The 19,313-nt window shown below is 46.2% G+C and overlaps 1 protein-coding gene and 1 long non-coding RNA gene across 8 annotated transcripts in view; both read right to left on the reverse strand.

Moving 5' to 3' along the window:
- Window positions 1-1,724: 1,724 nt before the first annotated feature.
- On the reverse strand, window positions 1,725-15,590 carry LOC103552804 (uncharacterized). Its single transcript, XR_545323.2, has 5 exons — window positions 15,406-15,590; window positions 15,063-15,207; window positions 11,094-11,153; window positions 10,169-10,317; window positions 1,725-2,221 (listed from the first exon to the last, which is right to left on the reverse strand). It is a non-coding gene; the product is annotated as an uncharacterized lncRNA (long non-coding RNA).
- Window positions 15,591-15,631: 41 nt separating this feature from the next.
- TBC1D1 (TBC1 domain family member 1) overlaps window positions 15,632-19,313 on the reverse strand; it is a 217,699-nt gene continuing 214,017 nt past the window's right edge. For 6 of the 7 annotated variants that reach the window (XM_008523029.2, XM_008523028.2, XM_070615168.1 and 3 more), the window contains one exon: window positions 15,632-17,498. In XM_008523029.2, the coding sequence (XP_008521251.2) occupies window positions 17,298-17,498 (201 nt within the window). In that variant the 3' untranslated portion in view covers window positions 15,632-17,297. The remainder of the gene's footprint in view (window positions 17,499-19,313) is intronic. The other variant, XM_070615172.1, reaches the window with a different exon arrangement.

Consider the following 19,313-nt stretch of genomic DNA (forward strand, 5'->3'; position numbering starts at 1 on the left):
CCCATGGGAACTGGGGACCGGCGCCTTAGAGCAGTATAATCTACAAGGCAGCACAGGATGCCAGATGCATGGCCCAGAGACCCAAATTCTACAGAAGCCAAGAGGCCCAGACCCTTCCCCAGGGTTTTTGTTCAGGGCACTAGTTCTGGGGGCTTCCTCAGGTACTCGCCAGCTGGACCCTCCTCTCTCAGGGAAACATCTTTTCTCTTACCCCAAACTCATGCATCCTGGGAGAAACAGAGAAGGGCTGGGCCCCTCTGTGGGACCTCACCCACCCACACCCGCAGGCTCTTTGCAGAAAGTCAGCAAAGCTCAGCCAGCCCATGTTCAGAGCGGCTGTGGTCCTGCCACGTCGGCCTCACCCAGCCTCCTGTAAGAGCTTAAGTCAACAGGAACAGAAAATCAGATGGGCCATCTTGGGATGGGGAGAGGAAAAACCCCAGCAGCTGCTGTCTAATTGGCATTCTATACAGCTAGAGGCTTCCAAGCACAGAAATGAATTAAATAAGCTTTTTTTCCCCTTTAGGGTGGAGTACAGGCTCCAGGTCTCCACCCAAGTCACACCCTAGCTAGGGCTATTTATAATATCGAAATGCCAGATGGAACCAGCCAGGGTGAAACAGAAAACAGAGGCTGGACAAAAGGTAGCGGCCCCACAAGCCCAGTTTTCCCCCGGAGCAGACGCAAACCCTGAGGGAGCACCCAGGGACTGACCACAGGGGCAGGGCCTAGAGGAGCAGGCAGGCGCCTGGCTGACCCCCTCGCCCAAGGCGCTTCCCCAGCGCTTCGGAGAGCAAGCTGTTGGATGCTTCCCCTACATTCCACAGCCTGAGGCACAAGGATGGGTTCTGGGCAGGGACTTGGCTGTACCTGTTGGTTTAGGAGCAGGCAGCGGAGGCCAGGAAAGCTTGCCCGGGCCAGCAGCCAGCTGTGGAGCGTGCCAGGCAAGGCAGCTGGGGTGGGGCCCCAGGTCTAAGCAGAGGCCGGAACGAGGTGGAGTGTGGTGGTTCAGAGTGCAGAAGCAGGGACGTGGGGCAAATCCTGATTTCCTCTCTTACCTGGTGTGACTTTCTGCCTGTTATTAACGTCTGGGGGACTGGGCTTCCTTATTTGTGAAACACTGGCGGTAATTAAACCAACTGAATGGGATTTTTGAGAACCCTAAACAGACAATAAGTGCTTAGGATCGTTCTGCAGCACCGAAATGGCAGCTGTTACTATTGGACTTTTTGCCCAGATACAAAAATGCCTCTGTGTCGGTCACTGACTGCGTTAATGACTTGCAGGGCAGACACAGGTCCCTCTCCTGGAGGGCGAAAGGGCTTGGAGACAGATCACATCACAGCTTCTCCTTCCCGCCCCTGATGTGCCGTGGCAGACCCAAGGCTGGCTTGCGCTAGCAGGTCATCTGAGATAGACACCTGAATAAAACCCGGTTAGCATCCTGCTAACTGCTGGCTGCCCCTGTGGACCCAGCTAGCAGCCTGCTGGTCTGCTAGTGAGTTAAAATACTTTCTTCCTAAATGAAAAGCCCTCCTCTCCTCTGATGAAATCCTCCCCTCGCATCTGAGCGCAGCTCCACTCTCCCCTTCTCCAGGGACATCCCTGACCCTCAGACCACACCGGAGTTTCTTCCAGTCCTGTGGAAATCTAACAAGGACCATCTATGTCATTTTAAGTGTTTTTGTAGCCAGGTGAATGAAAGTAAAAAGAAACAGGTGAAATTAGTTTTAACATATTTTATTTAACCCAGTATATCAAGAACAGTATCATTTCAAAATGTAATCAACATAAAATGATTAATGAGACATTTTACACTCTCTTTTTATACTAAGTATTCAAAATCTGGTGTGTATTTTACAGCTACAGCACATCTCAATTTGCACTGGCTTCATTTCAAGTGCTGGGTCTCCCCCTGTGTCCGGTGGCAGCTGCATTGGACCACACAGGTCTAGAGCGCTTGCTTCGCTCGCCATTGACTTGTTTGGGAGGAGTCTCCAGCCTGACTCTTCGCTGCTGCCTGCTCCAGGGTTCAGAGGAGTGCAGGGATGTGGGGAGAGGAGCAGCGTGCTATCGCAGGTGGGCGTGAGGAGTCTGGCAGGGGCTACTGCAATCTGAGATGCAGCCGCACACAGAACGGCCACTGTGCTTCTCTTCAGTCTCCTGGTCGGTCCCCCAACAGTTTGGGTATTAGTCTTGGGGTGGGGATGGGTCATGGGCGCTGTGAATAAAACATAAAAAGCCATTTGTCCCCAAAAGCTCTGGAGGACATTGGGACATTGACAGCCCTGCTTTGAACCCCTCCATCAGAGGAGTGGTTTCTTCGGCTCCCTCCAAGCTCACACAGCTGGAGTGAAGCTTTCAGTGGAGACCAGGCTCTCACAGTTGAGGAATAAAAAAAGTCCCCCAGGGGGGCCAGCCGGGTGGCAGAGCAGTAAAGTACACATGTTCGGATCCCATGGTTTCGTACAGGCCTCCACCCTGCTGGGGTTGCTGGTTTCTGGCACAGCCCTGGAGACTTCCCAAGCCTTGAGTTGGCCTAGCTTTTGGAGACCTTTGCGCCTCTGTATTGACTGCCCATCATGCAGACTGCCAAGCCAGTTACTGAAAGGATTTGGAATCTGGGGAGTAAGAAAAATCACTACCTACGCTCCAGGGGAATTTATGGGGACAGTCTGAATCAAATGACCTCTCCTGGCCAATCTGGCTTAAGTTCAGCCTTGCCCTTACAGAGCTACCATTTGCCTGCAATTGAGCCTGTGGACAAAGCTGAGTCTCCCCTGATTTTGTCTTGGCTACTTTTCAGTCCATCCAAAACAGACCACATGGTCACCTTGTCCAGAAGATATCATTTCCCAAATAAATTGCTACAGCACACTCTCTTGAAAAAGAATTTGCTTTTTTCTTATCACCATAAAATCTCAAAAATTAAAATGCTAGGGAAACGAGGTTCTTCTGATATCTGGCCTTTTCTCGTTAACAGGAAACTATTTTTATTTTAACCAGTGATGCTGAAAATCTCTGTCTCATGGCCCAGTGCCTGGCCTGTTTTTAATCACACAGGACCCTGCCGGGCTGCAGGGCACTGTGAGTCCAGATGGCCTGGGCTGTGGATGTAGAACATACAAGCCACTGGTCAAACCTGATTCCAGGCTTGCGCTGGCTGCTGGCATTTGTTTCTGTTTGGCGCTAACCAGACCCTTTAGATGAGCTCATGCTGTTGTAGTTATGTCTCCTTTCCCTAAAATCTAAGCATCAAAATTCAGCTTGAGTGCTCAAGTGAACTAGATTCCACTAGAGAAGTGGCTCAAGTTAGGGCAAAACGTTTTTGGCTCAAATCTAATGCTTGACCATAATCTGACTATGGGACGACTTCAGCATTCTCTTCACAAGGGCATTTCCATCTGGCTCCCTGTGAAGTCACAGAAATTCTAGTTATTTCTGTAGTGTGCGATGGCCTGGTTTATTTATAAGAACTATCCATGGGGGCTGAGCTGTTCTGTATCTGGAGCCGCTTATAATATCACAGTTTTGAAGTGTTTATTTTCTTACATCAGCTTTAGCTGATACGGCACTTTTGAGCCATTAAGAATCTTGTAAGTCAAGATGGTTTAGATAGAGGATGATTTTTCTGGTGAGGGCTGAATCAGATGAATCAACGCCTCTCCCTTGATTGGGCTGTTCCATTAAATGGGTGACCATCACGCGTTCCTTTGAGAAGTGGCGTTGCCCCCTTAGGAAGATTTGCTGCCAGCCGGCTTTGTTTCCTCTAGCTCACACCCCAGCTGGAAAGGGCAGCCCCATGAACCTGGAGAGACAAGGCCACCCCAAGAGAGGCAGAGGGACAGCAATGGATGTTCCAGGGCCATCGAGCCTATATGCCACCACACTGGGCACAAGAAGCCCAAAGAAAATATTCCAAATTAATGAGGATTGAACAGCTCATGGCTTTGCAACCTGAGGACAAATCTATTTGCAGACAGGCCTTACCCTCACAAATTTTACTTTCCAGTGACAAGCACAAACAGAGAGGCAGAGAAAGATGCAATATACTGTCGAGGGCACTAACATGGACAAAGAAAGCAGGATAAGGGGAGAAAGAATAAAGGGACAGGTGGGGGGGTACGTGTTAGACAGGGTGGTCAGGGCCACCTCTCTAAGAGTCACATTTGAGCTGAGACCCCAGTGAAGTGAGAGAACAAACCCAGCGTCTGTCTGTCTGGGAGAGGAGTTTCCAACACGAGGGAGAGGGGAGTGCAAAGGCCCTGAGACAGAGTGTGCTGGGCGGCAGAGGAGCAGAGAGAGGAGTGTGTCTAGAGAGCGGAAAGAGAGGAGCGGAGGTCAGAGAGAGAGCAGGCAGGGTGGTGGGCAGATCTTTCTGCAGAGACTGCAAACTGTCCCTGGTATCCATTCTCTCTTCTTCCTAGTAATAAAATCCGCCCCCCAACCCCATCCCCTCATCTTTGTGGGGCTCATGGCCGCTCTACTGGAGACCACATCTTCCAGCCTCTTGGGCAACTGGGTGTGGCCTCCTCATTAAGTTCCTGCCAATGGACTGTGAATGGCAGTGATTTCTGCTACTTCTTGGTTTGGTACTCAAAGAGCAGACAGTATTCCTCTCTCACTTTTATCCCTTCCCACACGCAGAACCAAGATCTGGTGCTAGTGCCCCCACCTCATGCAAAGAGACAAGGGGAAGGCCCCAGGCAGGTTCCCAAGGTGTGGTCCTTAGATTTGCAACATCAGCATCACCTGGAAACTTGTAGAAATACAAATTTGGGGACCCCACTCCAGACCTACTGAATTAGAAACTTTGGGGGTGGGGCCCAGCAATCTGTGTCTTAACAAACCTTCCAGGGGATTCTGATACACTCAGGTTTCAAAACTGCTGCAAGGTTTCTCAAGATCAGCAATGCTGATGATATCGACCCTGATATCAGTTTCCCCACATTAAACCCAGCATATATGGGGTTAAAACCAAAACACTCATTCCCAGTTTACTCTCTGGCTTCCTGGCTCCAGAATCCACTATCCTCCATGGAGACAGACACCGTCAAGGATAAGCACCTGGACCATCTCCTCCCACAAAGAGCTACGGGCTGGTGGGAAAGCTGCTGACCAGCAAGGTCATGAGCCGCCTCCTCTCTGCAAGTGTCTCAAGGCCAAAGACAGGCTGGTGGGAAAGCTCCGACCAGCAAGGCCATATGCTCCCCCTCCCCTACCTAAAACCCCAAATAAAAACCCTTCCTTTTAGCTTTTCGGGGAGTTTGGGATTTCAGCGTTAGCTGCCCTCTCTCCTTGCTCAGCGCTGTGCAAAAATAAACTTCCTACTTTCTTCCACCACAGCTGGTGTCAGAGATTGGCTTGCCGCTCAACGGGTGAGCGAACTCACTTCAGGTTCGGTAACACTGACACTTAGGGCACAATAATTCTTTGTTGTGGGGGCCTCTTCTGTTTACTGTAGGATATTTAGCAGCATCTCTGGCCTCTGCCAACTAGAAGACAGTAGCACACACCCATCCTTTCCCCTAAATTGTCACAATCCAAAATGTTTCCATAAACACACACACACACACACACACACACACACGTTTCCTGTGGTATGCATATCAATTTTTGGAAGAAGAGATAAGAAACCGATAAAAGTGATTATCTTTGGGTAGTAGGAAATGGGCTGAGGGGCCTTTGAATGACTTTGCTTTTATTTTGTATGTTTCTGTTGTGTGTTCAAGTTTTTACCACCTGGATTATTGCAATAAATTTCTAGGCCCAAGATGGAGCCACTCCTGCCCAGGGTACCACACCAGCAAACCAAAACTTAGAAAACATTCATGTCCCTGTAAACACATCGTGTTCCTCTTGACTGGAAATGCAAGATTTTCATTCAGCCAATCCCCAAAGGCCAAACCAACTCTGGGCCTTCTCACTCCAAACAAGGTTGACTATGGGGCCCCAGCCAATCAGGTACTTTCTATTAGTCCCTTCCTCGTTCTTTATTCTTTATCCTATAAAAGCTTCTTGCTTTCTGCTCCATTTTGCAGTTCCCCGAAAGGTGACTGTCCACTTCATGAGGTGTTAAAGGTTTTATCACCTAAATTGTCTTCCTTTCTGATTTTTTTAATAGTATGTAACATAATCATGGGGAAGAAATGCTTTAGAAAGACCACATATTGCCAAGATGGAAACTAGGTTTCTTTACTACAATTTTGACACCAACTCCAATGCGTGTGGGTTTTTCCACACCACCAAGCAATTCTCGGACACCAGCTGGGTGTCCTACAATTCAACTCAATTCTGACATTATCTACATGGAGATAGTGTCAGATCTCACAGGTTAAGAGCTCAGTCCTACAACACCGCCCATTCCCCCCCTCCCCAGATGCCAATTGCAAGTCCAGGTTGTCACCTGTGCTTCTGACTGGCTATAGACTGAGGTTCCCACAACCCCCTCCTTGGGTTCAATTAATTTGCTAGAGGGGCTCACAGAACACAGGAAATCAGTTTACTTACTAGATTACTGGCTTATTATAAAAGGCTATAACTCAGGAACAGGCAGACGGAAGAGATACGTCAGGCAAGGGGTGGGGAAAGGGCTGGGAGCTTCCACGCTCTCTGAGCCGCCACTCTCCAAATCTCCACTTGTTTACCAACCCAGCAGCTCTCCAAACCCGTCCTTTTGGGTGTTTATAGAAGCTTCATTACACAGGCCTGATTGATCAAATCATTGGCCACTGGAGAGTGATTCAACCTCCAGCCCCTCTCCTCCTTCTAATCACATGGTTTCTTCCTCTGGTGATCAGTCCTCATCCTTAGGTACTTTCCAAAAGTCACCTCATTAATATAACAAATGACACCTTTATCACTCTCATCTCAGGAAATTCCAAGTGTTTTGGGCACTCAGTGCCAAGATCAAACGTATATTTCCTATTATAAATCACAGTATCACATGTACGATAGGACTTCTCAGCATCCTTAACACATGCTAACATATTTTTAATCTCCAAGGGGAGCAAAACCCTCGCAGAGGTGCGCTCAGAACACTGGGAAGCACGGATCTGGCCGACACTGCTTCCTCGAGCCCTCCCAGCCCAGAAGGCATTTAAAGGTGGCTGAGCCTGGCCACGGCCACAGAAAAATCCATTTGGGGCATTTTGCTGGACTCAGACTGTTTCTTCCACACTCAGAGAATGAGGCTTGAGATACGACAGTTCTTTCATGAAACTTTTGACTGGCCCCCAAGCAATTCATTCTTAAATCACAGATCCTCTCAAAAAAAAGAAAAGCCCCCCAGGTAGTCTTGGTCCCTCCAGTTTGTACCTCCCTTTGTCAGGGGCTGGAGGAGGGGACACATTTGTGCTCCGCCACCCTGAGATATAAATTCCCCCTCTGCACCCCACTCCCCACATGGCCTCAGGCAGGTGCACGTTCATCCACGTGCCCTGGAGCAGAGCCAGTCGTCTACCTCGCAGGGTCTCTCCCAACTTCTCTGCCTTCTGTTCCCTCCGTGTGGTAAGGCAGAATTTGTCTTCTCATCTGCCCCTTTTCAGGGATTGGGGAGAGGGAGGGAGAGGGCATGAAAATTTAAATCCTGGTGATCATTCATTTTTAACCTTCTTTACTATTTATCCAAAAGATCTTCAGTTACACAGTGCACCCCGTGACCTATGAAACCACTGGACGTTTACCGAGCCCACCCTTCAACCTTTGCTGCCCGACCACCAACAGTGATCATTCTGCAGCTGCAAACAGATCAAATCCGAACTGTGTCTTTCCTCATAAATGAGTTAATATTCATTTAAGGGCCTCATAACAGTGCCTGATAAATGGTAACTTCTGTTTTTTGGGGGTTTTTTTTTAGGCATTATTATATCATGATACTCTACCCTCAGTATTTCTCACTATTTAAGTCTCTGGAATTATTCAGATTTTCAATAAACAGATTATACTGTGAATGGGGAACAAATTGCTGAGCAAGTGGCACCACCCACACAGTGTAGAAGGTCTGCATAGCAATGGGAAAGTAAGAATGAAATAGTACCACAAATCAACAAAGAGATTCTCCATTCATAGTCACTGCTTACTCAAGTGTCTCCCATTTGGTACTTGTCCAGTGAGATTTTTCCCCACATACAAGTCAAACTTAGCATGCATCAGAATCCATCATCAAGGGCTTGTTAAAAAAGATTTACAGGGGCTGGCCTGGTTACATAGTGGTTAGGTTTACATGCTGTGCTTCAGCGGCCCGGGGTTCATGGGTTAGGATCCCGGGCACAGACCTACACACCACTCATCAAGCCATGCTGTGGCAGCATCCCACATACAAAATAGAGGAAGACTGGTACAGATGTTAGCTCAGGGACAATCTTCCTGAAGCAAAAAGAGGAAGATTGGCAACAGATGTTAGCTCAGGGCCAATCTTCCTCACCAAAAAAAAAAGATTGACAGCTCCACCCTCTAGAGTTTCTGAATTAGTAGGTTGGGGTAGAGCTAGAGAATTAGCACTTTAAACAAGTTTTCAGATGAAGCTGATGCTATTGGTCTGGGGACTACACTTTGGGAACTAAAGTGTAGTCCCCACCTGAATTTAGAACTTGACATTTAAAAGTGCATTTTGCTCGAATCAGGTCATGGGTCCAGCTTGTCAACATCCACTAAGGTCTGTCATTCACCACCTTTGTGGCATCTCCGCTTCTGAGAGGCATGCGCCCTGGGTTCTTATATAGGTGACTGATATAAATGTGGATAGGGCTGACTAACGACAAAATCCAGGTCAGGTGATTAAACCCCTAGCTTTTAGGCTCACCTCAATCCATTATAATTACGGCAGTATTTCTCAATCCTGGTCAAACTCTAAAATCACAGGGAAGCTTAAAAAACAAAAACAAAACAAAAAATGATGCTTAGGCCCCACCCTGGAGAGCCTGAGTTTACAGCCCAGAGTTCCCTCAGGTGCTGGTACTTTAAAAAACATTCTCTCCAGGTCATTCTAATGTGCAACCAGGGCTGAGAACCACCATCTAGAGGTCTTACTGATTTAACCTATCAAACCAACCCAACTGAACTGTCCTTCTGCCCTTGTAACTTTTTTAAGCTTTGATAAGCTTTACTTACCTAAGTTACTGCGAAAGTTGTTGGCAAAGCTTTGCTGACATCAGGTATGTTTTCCTACAGCTTTCCAAATTCTTCTATTTGATCACTGCACTTTCAGAAACATAAAATTCTATTGGCCTAGCATTACATGGTGTTAGAAAATCATACTAATTTTAAAGATCACCTTGTAAAGATGTTTACAATCTGTTGAGGAATTTTGCCTGGGGTCAATTTCAAGCTCACTGAATTGGATCCATTTAGTTTATATAATCATAACGTAATGATAGCTCGCATTTATTGCTTGTTAACTTTGTCTCAGCCACAGTGCTCTTCATAAATATCACACAACAATCCTATAAAATAGCTATGATTATTTCCATTTTACACGTGAGGAATCAAGACTGGATTCCAGCTGACTCCAGGGCCCATACATTTAACCACTAGATGTTGCTTCTATTTATATTTGCCAGGAGCCATTTTGTTCTTAAAGTGTTTTATGGTGACTTACAAGGATGTTAAAGATATGAGAAAGAATGAAATAACTGGAATAAAGTAAGACCAGAGAGAGTCAAAATGAGTCACGGGTCAGAACAAAATGTTTTCTCATTTGCTAACTGAAGGGTCACCAATTTGGCTTTGAGTGTCCTGGAAACATCAAGTCAAAATAGGATCACATGTTCAACTGCACGGGTGACATTGGATTAAACACAAACATTGTCAGGACAAGTACCTAAGAAGCCCCGGGCCTTCTTAAAGAAGGCAGTGAGGGTGAGAGGAATGTCTGCAGGAACATCCTCATGATCCAGGCAGATGAGAATTTCACAGGGCTCAGTGAATCGTGATTTCCACCATCCGCTTCCTCTTTTATTTACAAAATGAGAATTTTGGCTAGCTTTCTAATTCTTCAAAGATTTCTGCATTCCCATTTCCAGTATCTGTTCCACCACTGTAAACTCATTCCAAAAGATTAACAGCAATTTAGCAATTCTCTGCTCACGTTTTCTCAGTACCCTGGAATGTAATCTGAGCATTCAGGATTCACTTTTGGAGAGTTTCATAGTCTCTTGACTCACCTTACCTTTTGGACTCTCATTCCACGAAATCACATCTGACTTTGAGGAGTGTCTTCCCAACACCTAGTTTCTCCTTGCTGATCATCACAGCATCAAGTTGATATGGCTGTGTCCACAGGCTGGCTGCCAGATCCGCAGGTGAGGCCAGCATAACCTGAAATAACAAGGTCACTCTCTGTCAGGTGCCCATCACAACGCCCATTTCACCAACTCATTCCTCCTTGTAGCTTGATGTGAAGTTAACAATAGCAGCTTCCCTTGTGTTAGTTGAAACAATCAGTGGATGAGGCCAATAATTTATCATTTATATTTATGAGACTATACAGTAATGAGAATGTTATCTATCTTGAAAAGTATTGGTATTTTCTTGCCACTTGAAAAAGACATGGTGTCAAGTGTGTTGGGGTTTTTGGGTTTTTTAAAATTATTTTATTGAGGTCATATTGGCTTATGACGTTTTGTAAATTTCAGGTGTATGTTATTACTTATCAGTTTCTGTATAGACCACATCATGTTCACCACCAGCAGTCTAGTTTTTATCCATCACCATACATATATGTTCCCCCTTTTGTATCCCTCCACCCCCTTCCCCTCTGGTAACCACTAACCTATTCTCCTTATCCATGTGTTTGGTGGTGTGGTTTTTGAAAGTAGATCTCTTGGCACAAGATTCAAGGTTAGAATTATACATCATTTGGAAAGCACTCTCCCATCTTCTAACATTAAGCTGCCCAGAACACTCTTGCCAAACTCCTCTTTAGCTGGTTCCTTTTCTTATCCTTGGGGTCTCACCTTGAATACAAGCTCCTCAGCTGAGCCTTCTCTGACCACTCTATGTAGGAGGCCCCACCCGGTAAGTGATTTTTGTTTACTTATTTCAATTACCTATCTTCCCTGCTAGACAAATACTCATTGATGGCAGATACTTACCTTGTAGTCCCAGGACTTAGACAGCGCTCTGTTCATAGCAGAGGGCACCATAACCATTTGCTGGAAGAAGTGAAAACAGGGAAGCAGGTGAGACATCAATGACCGCAAAGTTGGGGCCTGAGTGGTGAGTCCAGTTGTACACGATGGGAAGACAGTGGGGCTACAGTGATAGTAGGAGTGATCACAGAGACATGTGTGGGAAGAAAGAGGGATCCGGAGTGAAAAAGCTCATTTTATCCTTTCTAATAACCAAGCCATTTAGATGATTTGAGCATATGAAATTTAGGAGTAAAGTTGATTGCCATGTACCTCAAAGGAAGGAAAATGGATCACATCATCCTTGGTAGCAAGTATAGGAAGAACTGAGGTGGGCAGAACTTTGATATCATTAAATAGACCCCTCCCCCAAGCAAACTTGCCTCTACTTTCCTAATGTGCTACTTCACAGTCTATACAGATTCCCCAAGATGGTACCTCAGGATGTCACCCTGCAGGGTGCTGAGAACTGAAGGCAGAGTTTAACGGTCGTTAGAGTTGGCTTTTCCTACAGTTGGAAGAAATGAGAAACACGGAAGTTTAGAAAGAAGAAATGTCTAGAAGAGAAAGGAAGAAGATACTCAAAATTGGTCAACGAAGATCCAAATATGGAATAAGACAAAACCAATAGCAGGAAGGCCTAACCAGAAGAGTGAGGAGAAGCAGACGAATCTGACCTGGAAGAAGATTGTGAAAGTTGCTTCCCCTCCCCCTGTCTGAGTGTCCAGGCTCTCTCCAGTGGTTGTGAGGGAAGGGTACGGCAGGAACACAGCACAGTGACTCACGGGCGCCGTTACACACACACACACACAGACACACACACACACACAGACACACACACAGACACACACACACTGTGCAGCTTCTCTCTGCTCTGCTCAGCCTGGCACTTACAGGGCGCCGTTACACACACACACACAGACACACACAGACACACACAGACACAGACACACAGACACACACACACACTGTGCAGCTTCTCTCTGCTCTGCTCAGCCTGGCACTTACAGGGCCCAGGACCTCCAGGCTCCTGAGGAAGCGCAGGACAGGGGCTGGCGGTGAGGCCACTGTCTACGGCACGCACATGGGCCAGTGAGCAGGAAGCCACATGGCAAAAGAAGACCCACACACTAGAACCTACTCCACCCCGCGCCCCATGACCGAGAGCCCTAGAAAAGACTACTGAGCGAGCGCTATGGAGAAGGATGTCAGAAAAGGATGTTTGGAAGTGTTGCCATTGTTTAAGTCATCTTTTGGCCAAAACCCAGGTAAACATGTTAAACAGTGTTGGAAATGCTCTTACAACTTGTTCAAAACTTTCCAAATGAAGAGTTTGAGCGCTTTAAAGTCCCTGGTTAAAAAATACAAAACTCTAACACGTTTCAATTAGTCTGCTATTAGAGAAGACGGAAATTTACTAGTCAGATTTCAACAAAAACCTTTGCATAATTGGCGAATAAAAGTGAATTAATAAGCATCATGACTTAACATGACCAGCAGTGCCCCTCCTCCGTTTAGAGTTTGGAAGCCACCTTTTTTAAGCCATGACGGTGCGTTAAAACCAACCATCAAATAGGCTGAACCCTGAATTACTGCATCACAGTCTTAAAACAACGTTTAATGCGATAAAGTGTTCATTATTTTCCTTAGAGACACTAGATATCAACTTTTTAATCGTTAACATTTTAAAACTTTTGTTTCACCTCATTCAAAACTTCTATTCTATAAAATTGTCATGTATGAAATTTTTAAATAAATATACATATGACGGTGTAAATGCAAACACCTTTCTAATAAGGGTTTACAACCCAAACGGTTGGTTCATTATTCAGTTTAGAGATATGAAGGCAGGTACCTATGAAGCTTAGATACTAAGAATATTCTTCTTTATCTTTTGTTATTAGTTTCAAACTGTCCAAACAATGATTGCTGTGGCTGCTCCATATTATGACTCTTACATTTCCCTAATCGTTCTAATCATTTCTAAAGACGGTAGCAAAAACCTTTACATTATGGAAAGTTCTACCTCTACAAAACCAAAGGCAATTCTGTGATTTTTTTTTTTAAACATTGCAATGCAAGGTTTTCCAAGTCTAAAGGTAGGGGCTGGCCCAGTGGCATAGTGGTTAAGTGCACATGCTCTGCCTCGGCGGCCTGGGGTTCATGGGTTTGGATCCCAGGCACAGACCTACATACCACCATCAAGTCATGCTGTGGCAGCACCCCACATACAAAACAGAGGAGGACTGGCACAGATGTTAGCTCAGCAACAATCTTCCTCAAGCAAAAAGAGGAAGATTGGCGATAGATGTTAGCTCAGGGCCAATCTTCCTCACAATAAAAAAGTCTAAAGGTAAAAATGAAAAGACTGTCAAGAGCAAACCTTGTACCCAATCAATACAGACCCTGTTGCAGTAGTATTCCTCTGCCTGAGTCCACACACGGGGATGGACTGGAGAGCCCTTCCCTGGTTTTAACTCATAATAAATTAAGACCCCGTATCTCAGGAGAGAACCTAATTTGGGCTCCTTACCATACAGATCACTCTTGTGAAAATGGAGTAGAACTTTCCTTTCTTTCAATCTTGACATCATCAGAAATGATTCCCAAAACTCACTGGAATTAAAGCTGGGGCCTGTGGACTATCAGGCAGACAGGAGACTGGAGATTTACTCTGCTCCTGCAGCCAAACATCACGTAAATTTGAGGCCTTCCTCACCTCAGTTTTTTCCTCTGTAAAATGGGGTGGGAGGTGGTCTTCCAGAATAAAGTGGAAGGTTCCCTTTGGCTTTCCCAACCCAACATGACTTTGAACCATTTCAAACCCTTCAAGCAGTTTCAATTTAAGACAATGTGGCCTGTGAATTATTTTACCACATAGACAGTTTCTGGATCTTAATTTGTAGAACGTTTGGTAACACTTAACAGAGGGGAGCAGATGGTGCCTGGGTGACGTCCTGGATGCCAGCAATGGTCCGCTGCTGTTTGTAGTCTCCAACACTGCACCCTCAGTGACTTTCAAAGTCAAAATCAAACTGTGAATCTGAACTCTGTGGATGACTAATTGTGTGTACTGACATGGAGGGCTTCTGTAAAAGGTCTCATGCGTGCATGCTGTCATTCAAATAGGCAGTTTCCAAAACTGTGGTGGTTTGTTCTTGTCAACATGGTTAAGCCAGAACTACCCTTCCCGGAGTCCCCTTCCCTGGTGGTTCTAAGTTCAAATTGGCTCAAAAACATGCTTATGTAAGATTTGGAAGGCAAAAGTGAAGCAAAGGCCATTTTCCTTCAAAGGTCATCACAGTCAAATGTGGGGACAGACACAGAGGTGCCTGGCCAGTGCCAGCTGGTCCTCATTCTCCTCCACTCCGCCTCAGCTCTTCTTCCCCAGTGCTGACCTAGGGTGGCCCCAGGCGCACCACTGAGCACCTGGCTGTAGATGCACAGAGGCAGTTGCTATGGCAGCGTCAGCTTCCCATAATGCTCGCTGCGCGCACCCCTGCCCGGGGTCACTTCAGCCTCCGTGCTTTGCACTCAGATGGACTAGCTGGTGACTGCTCTCAATTCACACATCTCTTTGTCACCCTCAGCTCCTCACATGGTGAGGCCTGGTCCACTTCCCGTAACAAATCCTGTATCCCACAGCACTCAGAGCAACTCCTCTCCCCTGATTCACCAACCAAACCACACACACAAATCCCCAAAAGGACATTGTGGTTCTATCTATATGTAACTCCTAAGAGGGCCCCAAACTGAGTGTCCCACATAGAAGATCTTTTTATACATATTCTACGTAACAGTGAGCTTCTTTAGGGATCATAATGTCTCAAGTCTAAGATGGAAGAAATCAAAAGACAGACAACCTCCAAGCACACACATGTGTATGCATATAGTTGCGTGCTTGCTTGGGGGAAAATATGATACCAAACTTACTTGGTTTAAAACTTTGTCTCTGGGCCAGCCCCAGTTGCCTAGTGGTTAAGTTCAGCATGCTCTGCTTCAGTGGCCTGCGGTTCAGTTCCTGGGTGCAGACCTACACCATTCGTCTGTCAGTGGCCATGCTGTGGCAGTGGCTCACCTACAAGAAGAGGAAGATTGCTCAGGACAAATCTTTCCAAGCAAAAAAAATTGCCTCTGTGAATCCTTATGCACTGATGTGAACTGGCTCTATGGTTTTCTTTCTCTAAGTCACAGGCTGAGACCCTGTCCAACCTGCAACCCACAGGCTCATGTCAACAGTCCTCTCTGCCCATCACAATCTCCTAACAACACTCACTGGCACATACAACTGATGGAGCTGCTCTCCTCAGTGCTACTATTCACACCCTGTGCAGAGGTGTCACAACATGACAAGCAATACTGGAAACACAGACGCCAGGACCTCAGATGGCTTCACTGATGGTTAGGCAATAGTCACACTTTGACCCACAGGTGTTCATGAGGCATTCTTTCAGTCCTGGGCTGAAAAGCAAAAACCCAAAGTTAAAAAAAACCCATAAAAGTACAGGTATGAATTATTTGTTTTATTGCTTTCTTCTTATTTAATACAGAGTCAACGTTTTTGAGTAATGATAAGATATCCAAAATTCAACATTATTAAACATTCAAACAGTACAACGTGTGGAAAGAGCCCTCAAATGTTAACTCCTCTAAGTTATATCTGGTGGAATAACTTGGAATAAAGGCTACTGGACTTGCCATCTTGGTTTATGAAGGGAACTGCTCTCCGCTGACACGAGGACAGGAAGAGTCCCAAATGGCAACCAACTGTTCAGGCCCTGGTGGCGGCACATTTGTCTCCCTTTGAAATGTCTGGAGAGATCGATAATGATTTCAAATATGAAAATCCTTCCTTTCACCTCAGGCTTAAAAGACACGCCCACTACTGAGGGAGTCAAAAGAAACTCCTGTGGAATAAAAGCGATGATGATGATGAAGACCAGAAAGGATTCTGCTGTCAAGCAAGTGATCCTTGCCTACCTGGTTCTTCTCTAACCTGATCCTTTATAAGAAAACAACTCACTCTGAGAGAGGCCTCACACAGGGAGCGGGTGAAACCAGGACAACTGTGAGTGGCTTTTTGCTTGTTGAAGGCACAGGGTTCTCCTCTTCCTGAGGGAGCGGGGTCACTGTGTTGTGAGTTATGTTCAAACACACATCCTACTTCTGAAAAACTGCCCTCAGCTGCCATACATTTGATTGCAATTTCAGGCTGATGTCTTTTTTGAAAGTTCCAGAATCTCTGGCACCCCTAAAAAGTCCTGATATGGCTGCTACTTCTGCAAGGAAACAGATTCTGAAGGGCTGGAGGCTCAAAGGGACACACAGCTGCATGACATCAAACAATGGCAAAAATAAATATACGACTCTAAAATATGGATATGAAACACCACAAAGAAATAAATATCTCAGACTCTACAACTGCGGGTCACACGCTAGCAATACCTGGTAGAGCCTTAAAAATGGTGATTTTCCCATAAAACATTTATTGACAATGACTTTGGATCAATAGTTAAGAGGCTAAGCAAAAAATGTATGAAAATGCTATTTTTTTAAAAAGACAAACATCATTAGATACCAAGGATAGTGATCAAATCCAAGATGTCAAATTTAAAGAAATCACTTTTGCTCTTTCCCAATGGTCATCTGGGCCTTCTGCAACAAGAATGGACAAGGGCCAACTGCACGCCTTGCCGGTGATGCTGAGGGTGTAGTCACACAAACCTCCTTGGAAGAGCGACGGACCTACGTCTTCGCCAGAGGAAAGACCTGGAGCCCTTCCTGCTTTTGCAGCTCCACAGTACTACGGATGCTCTTTACAAAGAGTGAAATCGAAAAAAGAAACAACATGGAAACACAAAGGTGCATTTATTCACGTCCATGCCATCTAAATCTACTGAGTACAGGAATCAGGACCAGAGAAGGGACAAATTAGAACCTAAACAACAACAAAAACACCGGGACATTCGCCCCCCTGAATTGCAAGTTTTAGTTTAGAAGAATCTGCATGCTGGCAAGCCAGTTTCCTCCCTGAGAAGCACGCTTCACGCTTCATTCTCTCCCTCCAGCATCCTCTGTGTTTCTCAATTAAGGCCTGGACAGTGTTGGGATGGTGTTGCAGGGTCTCCTCGGGAGCCATGCTCTGGCAGGGTGCTGTCCTCTGTGCTGTCAGTCGCCTGTGGGCTCGGGCTGTGTGAGGTCAGGGTCGGCACCGCCTGGCTGTGCAGTCTGCCGCCGAAGCTCCTCCACCATCTGCAGCAGGGCTGACCTCTCCAGCTCTAGGGCAAGGCTGGCCTGCTTCAGCTTGCTTTCGCTGGTCAGAAGCTTCTCAACTGTGGCTTCGAGGCTTTGGATCCTACCATTTGCCACCTGCAGAATAAAAGAAGAAATGAGAAGGGAACTGCCTAGTGATAACACAGAGGGATCCACTGTACTCTCCCACTGTCCAGCCTTGAGGGCACTCTGGCACCGAGACGAGTCTAGTGTTTACTATCGGTTCTTCTGGTCACACAGGAAGACTACATTTCCCGGATTCCCTTACAGGCAGGCTCGGCCACCCTGAGATCCTCCAGCATGTTCTTCCCCTGTTGTGGCTACTTTGGAAGTGATATGTTGAGATGGTGGCTTCAATGTGGAGGGAGCCTGATCCCCAAGTCACCCACTCCAGGAAGGACAGCTCTGATATGGCCAAAGAATGCTTGATGAACAATAGGGAGAGCTTCAAGGGCAAAAAGACTTCTGTTGTGCTAAGCCACCGAGATCTGAAGCTTTATTACTGCGGCACGGCCGGGCCTCTGTTGACTAATACACATATTTCCACGAACCAATTGACTTTAGACTGACAGTTATAACAGTTTCTGTGTGAAGGCCCAAGTAGTAACAGCTCTCTAATCTGAAACTGTTTTTATTTTCCTTACAGTAATGAGACATCATTACTATGTCAAGAAACATGGGCATTTCCCCCAGAACACATGTGGTGTGCTCAGGATAGCCAGGCATTCTGCTCAGAGGTTCATGGGCCTGGCCTCACGGATTGGTCACCACCACCAGAGAGGTAAGCACTGTTGTCACTCCCAGCCAGTGCACATCCTCAGCACCCAGCAAACAATTCATGTCAGGCGGAACTTCCGGGTGCCTCCCTCTAGCAAATGTCCCTCCTCCCTCTAATCCACTAGGGCCGGCTTCCCAGGTAACAAGTGAGTTGGCGCTAGTGAAGCCGAGGGGTTTTCTCAGAGAACCACAGAAAGTCCGACCTCTACATTGCTGTCCACGAGGCCTTTCTGGCCTGCTCCTCAGCTCACGGCTGCATGTGCAGTGCTCACGTCAGGGGTCAGTAAGGTACTGCTCTACCTCGTTAACCCAGTCCACTCCTCTGCACATCTCCATTTATTTTCTCGCCCATTTTCAAAACAAGGGAAACAGTTTTTTGAACAAGATAACACTTGAGCCAGAAAGAGAATTCATGACTCAAAGTCTAGCTCTGGTTGTGCCACTGGAACACTCAAAATACAAGGACAAAGGATTGAGACCCAAGTTTGTCAGCCTGCCAGGCAAGGGGTGGTCACGATTGGTGTACATCTGCAAGTAGTACTCTGACCCCCTGAATCCTACCCATGGGCAAGGCCTGGGATGGTCCCACCTTATCCCCACACAGGACTGCTCAGTCTGAAGTCCCACAGCACCCCCAGGTGCACCAGACAGCTTAGAAGTGAGCTGTTTTGCACGGTCATTTATGGCTCTGCATGAATGTCAGGTCTCCTCAGTGAGATGGAGCTCTTTCATGGAAGAGAGCACGTCTCATCCTGCACATGGTCTGGCCTCCCACGGCACCTAGCTCGTGGGTGCTCAATGACTTGTGGTTAATTATTATGGAAAACGTACGCCCATTAGTATTTGGCACCATTTGACCTGTCTATGCAATCGTCCTATGTATGCTGCTGGACAAAACAGGTTAAACAGTTTGGTCTCCAGCTGCTAGACAACATTCTTAGGTGTTTAACAAGAAAATAAATGGGAAAAATAAATAAACAAACATATAGTTGAGTATGTCTAAAACTATATGAATAGAACAAAGCTAAAAAACAGGTCAATTTTGATACTTTGGCAAAAAACAAAGACTTACGTTAGAGAATTAAGTACTATTGTATTGAACACCTATCTTTGTACTCTGAAAACTGTTTTAAA

This window comes from Equus przewalskii, chromosome 3 (assembly GCF_037783145.1).
Source record: "Equus przewalskii isolate Varuska chromosome 3, EquPr2, whole genome shotgun sequence".
Classification (NCBI taxonomy): domain Eukaryota; kingdom Metazoa; phylum Chordata; class Mammalia; order Perissodactyla; family Equidae; genus Equus; species Equus przewalskii.